The 9,120-nt window shown below is 57.3% G+C and overlaps 1 protein-coding gene across 1 annotated transcript; it reads right to left on the bottom strand.

Annotated features, from left to right (window-relative positions):
* Window positions 1-7,594: 7,594 nt before the first annotated feature.
* OVCA2 (OVCA2 serine hydrolase domain containing) lies at window positions 7,595-9,115 on the bottom strand. The gene is made up of 2 exons (XM_036091118.2): window positions 8,775-9,115; window positions 7,595-8,438 (listed from the first exon to the last, which is right to left on the bottom strand). The coding sequence occupies exons 1-2, from the start codon at window positions 9,082-9,084 to the stop codon at window positions 7,939-7,941; spliced, it is 810 nt and encodes a 269-aa protein (XP_035947011.1). The 5' UTR covers window positions 9,085-9,115; the 3' UTR covers window positions 7,595-7,938.
* Between the last annotated feature and the right edge of the window lie 5 nt (window positions 9,116-9,120).

The raw sequence follows: 9,120 nt of genomic DNA on the forward strand, positions 1-9,120 counted from the left end.
CGCACTGGCGCGGGCACTCCGGAAGTGGCCCCGCGCGGCTCCGCAGCTGCATCGGGCCTGTAGTGAGTGCCGGGTCTCCGCGGCCCACGCTGTGCCTCCTCCCCGCACCTCCTGACCCCTGCCCACACGTCGGGGGGGTGGGAGTGGGTCCCCGAGAACGCCTGCAGCTTCTGATTGGCTGCGCCTTCCTCAGCCGTCGCGCGCGAGAGGCTGGGGCGCAGAGTTACCATAGTAACCGATGAGGTTCGCGCAGATCGCGTCTCTCTAAGGCCTTGGAGAGCTTAGCAACCGCGCAGGGCTGCTGGGCGGGTGGGGGCCGCGCTCGCCGCCCCTCGCGCGGTCCTCCACCCCTACACCCCCTCCAGAGGTAGTAGCTGAGTCACTCATTGAGGGGCCGCCAGCGCGGCCACGCGCGGTCCCTGACAGACGCTAAGGTCTCGGGCGCCCCCCAGAGGTTCTCTTTCCTCCGCAGACATCTTCATGGCCTCGGGGCCATCCGTTGGCTCTTGGTCCCCACCGGTCCTTCTGACTCTCACCGCGTCCTGACCCTGTCCTCACCCTGTTTCTACTCCGTGTTCTGGATCCATTTTATCCCAGTCCTCTCCTCCGTCTACCCACGGTCTCCTCACTAGGGTTGCGGTGAGCTTCCAAGAACGAAAACGGTGGGTTCCGGGGCTGCCAGCCTCTAGGGGAGATGGACCACGACATCTTGGCCGAGGGGTGGATGTGTTGTGCGCTGAAGCGGAAAAAGGTGTATGGAGTGCTGGAGAAAGGCGGGAAGGCTCCTCGGAAGAAGAGCTCTTAGAACTGGGCTTTGATGGATGAATAAGAGTTCTTCCCCCACACAGAAAAGCAGTCCTGGAGAAGAGAACCACAGGGACAAAGGCTGGAGGCAAAAGAAAAAGAGGTGGTGGGCGGGGGGAGGGGGAAGACTCCAGGAGGCTAGATTCCAAAGGTTGTGCAGGACCTCTCCGACTGCGTTTCTGCTGGAATCTTTTATCCTCTTGATGGGACCAGATCCTAGCCCCACAAGGAGCCCCTCAACCCAGTTTCACTTTTGTGCAGTGTCCACTGTGCCCACTTTGTTTTTCGTCAACACTCTCCCCAAATCCCTACTCCCTGAATTAACTCACTGCCCCCATCCCTCCCCTCAGGCTGTCCTTAGTCCCTATGGAAGGGTCTCAAAGACCTGCAGCCAGTCTTGCTGCCTTCCTGTGGACTTCACTCCTCTTCAATCTTTGATCTTTCCCTCCCTCCCTAGTTTCTACCTACCCTACCTGCCTGGCACTGCTCCCCACCCCCACCCCACCCCCACACAATCCATCTCCTCTCTCTGAACACATTCACCCTCCTCCATTTAGAACTTTCCTCAATTGATGGAGCCAGGATCTTTCATTTCCCTGCTCTTGTTCAGGAGACTTCTGCCCCACATGGCTTAGGGCCTTCCTGTCAATATCATACCTCCAGGAACTCTAACTCCTCCAGGAAGTGGTTTTGCCACTCCGCCCTCTGTAGATCCCTCTCTGCCAAGCTGCTGAGCCCTTGGTCTCCCTCACTCATTGTCACTCTCTCATGAGCTCTGCCAATGCCCACAAATGGGTCCTGGACGCGGTCTGCTTGGTGCAAGGCTCTGAAACTGGCACTGCCCACCCGTCCTCCTCCCCTCCATTTGCTGAGGCTTCCTCTTCCACTCACCCCCTTCTCCTACCGTCTTTCCCCCAGCTCCCCATAGAGGAACCCCTTGCTCATGTCCGGGGAGTGCAAGCCACCCTTCTCAAGTTTTCCGCGGTCTCCAGCTCCTGACTGGTACCTAGACCCCCCCCCATTCCTTCTAGGCCCAGACTCCTACAAAGCTTCTGCGAGCCCTGGGCTCCCCCACTCTTCTTCCCCCATGTCCCCGACGCCACAGCTCTAGATACTGCTTTAGGCCCCCTCCTCAGGTCCAGCTTCCTCTCCTGTACCTCCCACCCCAGAGTGACGACACTGCAGCGGCCATGCGGGGTGTAACGCCACCGAGGGTCATCTTGTGACGTCACAGAGCCGTCGGGTCCCGGAATTGAGGAGTGGGAGAGGGGGCTCCCGGGTGAGCACCTCGGAAGGCCAGGTGGGAAGTGGGATTGCACCCCCAGGTGTCCCAGAGTGCATAAAGGTGTAACGGACCCGTCGGCCCTCCCGGCTCTGTCCTCCCGCTGGCCCCCAGCCCGCAGTTCCGGAAAGTTAACCCTTTGTAGACCCGTACAGGGACCCCGGGCTCCCCCTCCCTGTTCCTGCTTCCGTGCGCCCTCCTCCCCCTCCCAGCTCCCCGTCGCCTTGGTCCCCCCCAACCCCCCGCCTCGCCACTATAAATAGCCCCTCTTCCCGTTTCCTAAATTCCCTGCTGACGTCGGCAGCGCGTCAGTGTGTAGGAGCCGCGGCCGCATGAATGAGCCGCCGCACGAGTACTACGCGCGCCTATAAAAGCAGCCGCGCCAGCCGGGCTGCGGGAGGCGAGCGGGAGCCGGCGCGACGCGGCCCGACAGGTAAGTGGGACTGACCGACCGACGGGCTACAGATGGACCGATGCACGGACACGGACGGAAGGGCAATGAGGAGACCGGCAGACGGCAGGTTGGAGGGCCCCTAAGGGGTGGGATTGGGGACAGGGTGGGGGACGAGGATCCCCTCGCAGCTGGTGGAGCCGGGCCGGAGGCGTACCCAGAACCCCGTGCAGCACCTGCCCGCGCCCGGATGAAGACGCAGCCACTTCGGAGGAACATCGAACAGAGGACGGCCCCCAGGGTCCCTGCGACATTTCCTGGGGCTCCTGCGCCATACTCCCAAGAAAGTGGGGCGAAGGTGCTGACGCCCCAGAAGACGCGCCCCCTCCTCCCCCTCCCCGCAGCGCAGTGACTCAGCCTCGCTGTCCCCGGCCGGCTGAGCGGGGCCGCCGGCGAAGGACAGACGCCCACCTGCCCGCCGACCTAGCCGCGGCTCTCTCGGGACCCCCACCCTGCATCCGGTCGGGAGCCCCCTCCCCGTCCCATCCCGTCGGGCTGGTCCCTTTGCGCCCCCGACTTCCCGCCTCTGCGCGAGGAGCTGTCCTCTCAGGACCAGGCGGGGGCGGGGCCTCGGCCGGACTGCCCCGCCCCCCAACTGAGCGCCCCCCCACCGCCGCCGGAAGTGCCTCTCCGCAGGGACATATTTGACGTCACAGGGCTTTGACGTCAAGGGCCGCGTGCCTGTCCGCGAGCGCTGGGGCCGAGAAAGGCGGGAGACGCGGGGGAGGAAGAGCAGCAGCGCCCCCAGCTGCGGGCGACGGAGGCACCCCTGCCCGCCCGGGCAGCGCGCCGGCACCTTGGCTCTAGACTGCTTACTGCCCGGGCCGCCCTCAGTAACAGTCTCCAGTCACGGCCACCGACGCCTGGCCCCGCCCCAGGACCGCGGACCCGGCCACCTGCCGCGCCCCCGGCCCCTCTGTCCCCCAGGGTCCCTCAGCCCCGCGCGCGCTGTCTGCGCCGCCGCTGTCCGCGGTGCTGATCCAGCGCAGGCTCTGCCATCCGCCCGTCCGGTCCCTGGTCACCAGAGGCTGCTAGCGGCGGCCGGCTCACACGCACATCGCACGGCCCCCGAGCCCGGTCCCCATCGCGCGCGCTACCCCCGCCACCCCCCTCCCCAACTCGCAGTCCTGACGTCTGCCTGACTGGAGCTGCCACGGTGCCGTCAGCAGCGCGCGCCCCGCCCCCGCGTCTCCAGGGCAACCGTGGCTTTCGATTGTTACTGTGGGAACCGGAGGTAACAGTCTACAGCCATGGTCGCCCCGCAGCACGCCCACGCGCCGCGCCCGCCGCGCTCTGCCAGCCCCGGATGGGGGAGACCAGGAGCAGGAGGAAGCGGGGGCGGCGAGTCAAGATCGGATGTAGCTGTGGGGGCGGAGGGAGGTGCGGTGCTGGGGGGCGGGCTACTCTCGGGTCTGCTGCGTGTCTACCAAGGCAGGGAAAGAAGCACGGTGGGCAGTATGTCTGACCGCCCGCTTCAATGACCATCCTGTTCTCTTAGCCGAGGTTGCAGCCAAGGAATGGCGAGAGAAAGGGTAGTTCTGGGATTTGTGTTCTTTTTATCTCCTCCGTGCGAGGAGGCTGCTGGGACCTGAAGGTTTCCTGGAGACTGAAGGGAGTAGACGAAGCCAAGTTTTCCTAAATATGCCACAACCGCATTCTTCCAGGAACCCCTCTGCTGAGTAGGCAGAAAGAGAGACTAATCCTTGAACCCATTTCCTGATGGAGTTACAGCCTTCCCTCACTCTTTCATCCTCTGATTCATGTAGGATGATAAGAAGGGTCCCCAACCCTCAGGAAGCCAGTGTGCTTGTAAAGTTAACCCAGTCAGTAAAGCATTGTCTGAAAGCAGCCTCACCTCAATCGGTGCTGGATTCTAATTTGAGACAGTGTCTCAAATTAGCTCTAATGTGGCAGAGTGAATATCAGAGGGGTTAAAGTCCTATTTGTCCAGTGAAGCGTGAGCCACGAACTCTTCAAAAACACGCTTATGTCACCTGCCACCGCCAACATCACCCACTGCAGGGGCTGACTGATGCATATTGGGTGCAGGACTTCCCTAGGGACAGTGCTGGGAATGGTTAATGCAACCCAGTCCTGCCACTCATTAATCCAATTTTTTGTTACCTCTCCATAACCCCTCCTTCACTAAACTAGTTTTAAGGCAATTGGTGCGTGCTGGTTTTACAGCTAATCAATTCCCACATGCTTCCTTCCTCCCACTCAAGGACTCCGAGGTCTTAGATTAAATGTACTTGATTCTGGAATCCAGTAGACATCCGTGGGCAGACTGTAGTGTGTGCAGATGGGCCTAGTGCACTGGGAAGCAGGAGGTCCAACCTGGCCTCATCACCAACTGGTTATTATTTAAGGGGCTGGGTTTCTGAGTCTTGTGTAACATGGGATAATAATCATTCCTCTTTGGCAGATTTGTTGTAAGGATCAAATAGTAAAATGAGTAAAAACCTTTGAAAACTGCAGAAGCCTATTTCAATCTTAAGTATTCTACTAGGCTGTTAATGTCTTTGTGAGGGACTGGTGTCGATGGGGAGACCCCAGCTCTGGGCACTTAGGCAGAATGAACAGGGGAAGGGGGCACATCTTTCTGAGCAGGGGCTGTTGAGGGGCTTCTTTGCTCAGGGACTCGCTCTCAAGAGCTTTAGGGATCTAAGGTGGAGTGAGAGGTAGAAAAGAGAAATGGGAGGGATATTCTGAAGGGACCAAGTTGTTTGCCGTTTGAACCCATCTGGAGAAGATGGTCAGAGGGGGAAAAAACCAGAAAACTGACTGTAGAGAATTTTTTAGTATCTTAGAACTCATTAAGTGCACCCCATCCTATTTTGTGGATTAGGAAGTTGAGACCCAGACAGGACATAGAGCCCAACAGTAGTGGGTGGTGGGTGGCCTCTGCTGACCTCCGAGGTGCAGGAGAGAAAACCGTGACTAGTAAAGGTTAGGAATGTGAGTTCTGGATCGGAATCCAGCTTTGGGTAAGTTACTGAACTTCTCTGTGCCTGTTTCCTCAGTTGTAATATTAAGTTAATAGTACCTACCTCAGGAAATTGTGAGATTAAACTGGGCAACTCTAAAGGTTCTGCTTATCACAGTATCTGGTGTGGTTAGCACACCATAAACGGTGTGCTATCCTCTGGACCTCATTTCCCTTAGGTATAAATTGAAAACATTAGATGAATGGTTCTTAATTGGAGAGCTTTCTCCCCCTCCCTAGTGCAGTGCATGAGAATCCCATGTTCGTTTTTTTCAAATAGCACGTATTTACCAGAGACTTGTATTCTACCCTCTAAGGCAATGTTTTTCAAATATCATGTTGCATGGGAATGTCCAGGGAGTTTGCCAAAATGCAGATTCCTGGGTCCAGCAATTGGCTCGGTAGGTCACGAGTTGGCCCCAGGAATCTAAGTTTTAACACAATTCTGACGCAAGTGGTCCACAGAGTGTGTTTTGGGGGGTGGGGGGCAATGACCCTTAAGATTCTCTGTTGTTCCTGGAGGATGTGACGGGAGAGGACATCTCACTTGTTGGGAACCAGTGGACCACATGATCTCTTTCCTTCTAGCTTGGACATTTTCTGATTCTTGAAGCAGGAGGTGGGGGAGGGAGGAGAATTCTCACCCTGAGCACTGAGCACTTCTGCTCCACCCAGTACTGTTCTGCTCTATCCTTATCCTTCTAACTTTAAGCCCTGGGTTAAAATCCATTCCCCATCATATCTTGTTCTCTCTCTTTTAATCCTCACAGTAATTCCACATAGCAAGGGCTGTGGTAGCAACTGTCACCATTTTCACCTCTTGGGACCTTGCTAAAGGGGGCAGCCTAGGATGGCCATGAGGGCGCGCGAGCTCCCAACTGCAGATCCACTGCATTCCATTCTGAACTGCTCATTTCCAGAGAAGCCAGGAATCTGTGTGTGAAATTCCTAAGATTTTAAATACTGTTAAGTCCAATATTTTCTAAAATTCTATGGGCCAAATCCAACAGGTCTGTTGGAGTAATTCAGCCCATTTCTGAGTCCCCTCCTTTGGCCGAGGAAAGGGTCCCTTTAAAACGCCTAGGGCAAGCAGAGGCAGACTGTAGCCAGGGGGCTACCCTCCCACCCCCACTGTCTGCTGTAAAGGTCCTAAATCCAGTAAACTGGATCTGTTGGGGGTAGGGGTGTAACTCCAACTTTTTTTTTTTTTCTTAGATAATTACTATCTGCAATGAAGAATTCAGGATTTGGGGTAATTTAAGGGATATTAGTCTGTCTCCGGATGGGCTGGAGTATTTGTGCTATATCCCCTAACCCAATTCCTACTCAATTCCTAAATTCCCCGGGGGCAACCATGTTTGAGGGCTAGATCAGGGCCTCCTGTGATCTTCCAGAAAAGGAACAAGGTAGTGATCCTGCAGAGGCAAGGCTGAAATCAGAGAGTAGGGTGGGCCACAGGTGGGGGAACTGGAAGTAGGGCAAATAGCTAAAGTGGGCAGTCTATAGAGTGCCTAGGAACAAATGCACTCTAAAACTGGAGGGGCTACTTAAGCCTTGGCTGGATCACTACAGAGTAGCATCAACCCCAGAAACTCTGTAGGTGAGGGCAGGTTTGTAAAAGGGTTTCTTCCGTGTGGTCTTGGGCCTCTACCCAAGGTCTACTACCATCCCACCCTTCAAGCTCATAGTTCAGAGCTAAAGCAATTCCGGAGGAGAAAGCAGAGAACCCAAGAAGCCAGAGTTCGACAGAAGGCCAGCACACAACCGTCAGGGATCAAGATGGAGGAAGCCTAACTCCGTGGAGCCCAGGCAGCACCTTGCCAGGTGATCTCTTCCCAAAACTTCTCAGATGTAAATTCTTCCAACTCCGCCACCAAGGCCTCCTTTCCTTCAGCTTGGGACTTGAGACACTTCTACCAAATGTGTGCACACATGAGCTTATCCTGGGGGCTCATAACTGGAAACACGTCCCTCTTTGGAGCGGCGCTAGAGGCTGGGTGGGTGGCCAGGAATCCAGACTTCTGTTACAAAATGGGTTTTTCTGTGTGTATGAGAAAAAAGATGCTCAAAATCGCCATCACCACTTTATTATGTGGCAGTCACAGCAGCACCAGCCCCTGCTTTTCCCATGTCACCCTCCACTCATCCAGGAGTCCACCAGCCTTTTTCATGCTGGAGTATCAGATGCCAAGGTCCACTAAGGCCTCCTGATCCCTTTTTTCTTAAGTGTAGAGCTAGGCTTACAATGATTTGAGTCTTAGAACTGATACTTTTCTCTTAATTGGTGATGGTGAGGAACACTAACAGCAGTTGAGCTCCCAGGGGAGGTGGGATGAGGGGGAGGACCGGTTAGAGAGACTGTCCCGAAGTCATGTGGGGGTGGGGGATGTAGGGGCAGAGCCATTTGTTGATCTTTCACTCTGCAAACTGGTCCAAGAACTTGAGGTAGGCCTGGCGCTGGGCCGCAGCTGCTGGAATGAAGTGGCCACCAGAGTGCACGAGGGTGATGGCCCCAATGAATCGGCTAGCCAGTTGCATACTTTCCTGAGAGGGGATGACGCAGTCAGTGTCCCCGAAAACATGGAGTGAAGGCAGTAACAAGGGGCCCTGCACGATGGGTTCCTTGAGTCCAAGGCCCCGAGGACAGAAACCAGATACCAGGATGATAAACCTTGGCAAGGGGAAGCGGGGATCGCCGGCTTGGCCAAGGGCACACACAAGGGCTGCTAGCGCGGCCCCCTGGCTGAAACCAAGGAGCCCATCAAAAGGCCCCAGTTTCTTCAGTGCCTCTGCCACAGTTCCCAAGGCTTCCTCCAGACCTCTGCACACTGTGGGCTGGCTCAGGGCGTTGAAAACGTCTGCCTCCTGTTCTGAAAACCACCAGCCTCGGGGCTGCTCCTCCGGAAGGCAGGGCTCTACAGCGATATGGGGGAAAGGATGCGGTTAGGGCAAGCGGGTATCTAGGGGATGAGAAATGAAAAAGGGAGGGGACGGAGGGCTTGGGAATGACAACGAGCAAACAAAGAGGCGGTCGAAGAAGAGAAGAAAATCTGGGGGAAATGAAGTGGAGAGCAGAGTGGCATGGCAAGACGGGGAAGACTGATCAAGGTGGAAGCCTGGGACGCTGGGAGGGAAGAAAGGAAGAGTAAGGGCAGGGGGAAGGAACGAGGTGAGGACGCAGCGTGGGGGTATGCTGAAACGAGGCCAGATCAAAGACTCAGAGGGCATTTCCCGGGCAGCGCCCGTCTCACCGGAGTCCGGCCCGGCGCCCTCGGGGCCCGCGGCATCCGCGACCAGGTGCGGGCCGCTGAGGCACACGAGCTCGGCGCGGCCCCGCAGCGCCTTCCTCAGCGCGCCCGTCTTCTCGCGGAAGCCCCGCTCGCTCTGCCGGAAGCCGGCCAGGGCTAACACCCGCAGGGGTTGCTGCGCCGCCATCTTGCGGGGCAACGCGCCAGGGACCGGAAGCAGCCTTTCCCCGAGCGGAAATCGAATATTCGAGGGGCGGAACCAAATGCCGGCACCACCCCGAAGGCGGGCCTCAGAGCGAGCGGGTGTTCCCATAACAACGGGGAGGGGTCGGGCGCGGCCGGAGCAGGG

The sequence above is a fragment of the Halichoerus grypus genome, chromosome 2, assembly GCF_964656455.1.
Source record: "Halichoerus grypus chromosome 2, mHalGry1.hap1.1, whole genome shotgun sequence".
NCBI classification, from domain to species: domain Eukaryota; kingdom Metazoa; phylum Chordata; class Mammalia; order Carnivora; family Phocidae; genus Halichoerus; species Halichoerus grypus.

Coding starts and splice junctions, on each gene's coding strand:
- OVCA2 (XM_036091118.2), bottom strand. CDS start 9,084: ATGGGAACACCCGCTCGCTCTGAGGCCCGCCTTCGGGGTGGTGCCGGC. Junction 8,439..8,774: donor GGGCGCCGGGCCGGACTCCG/GTGAGACGGGCG, acceptor ATATCGCTGTAG/AGCCCTGCCTTCCGGAGGAG.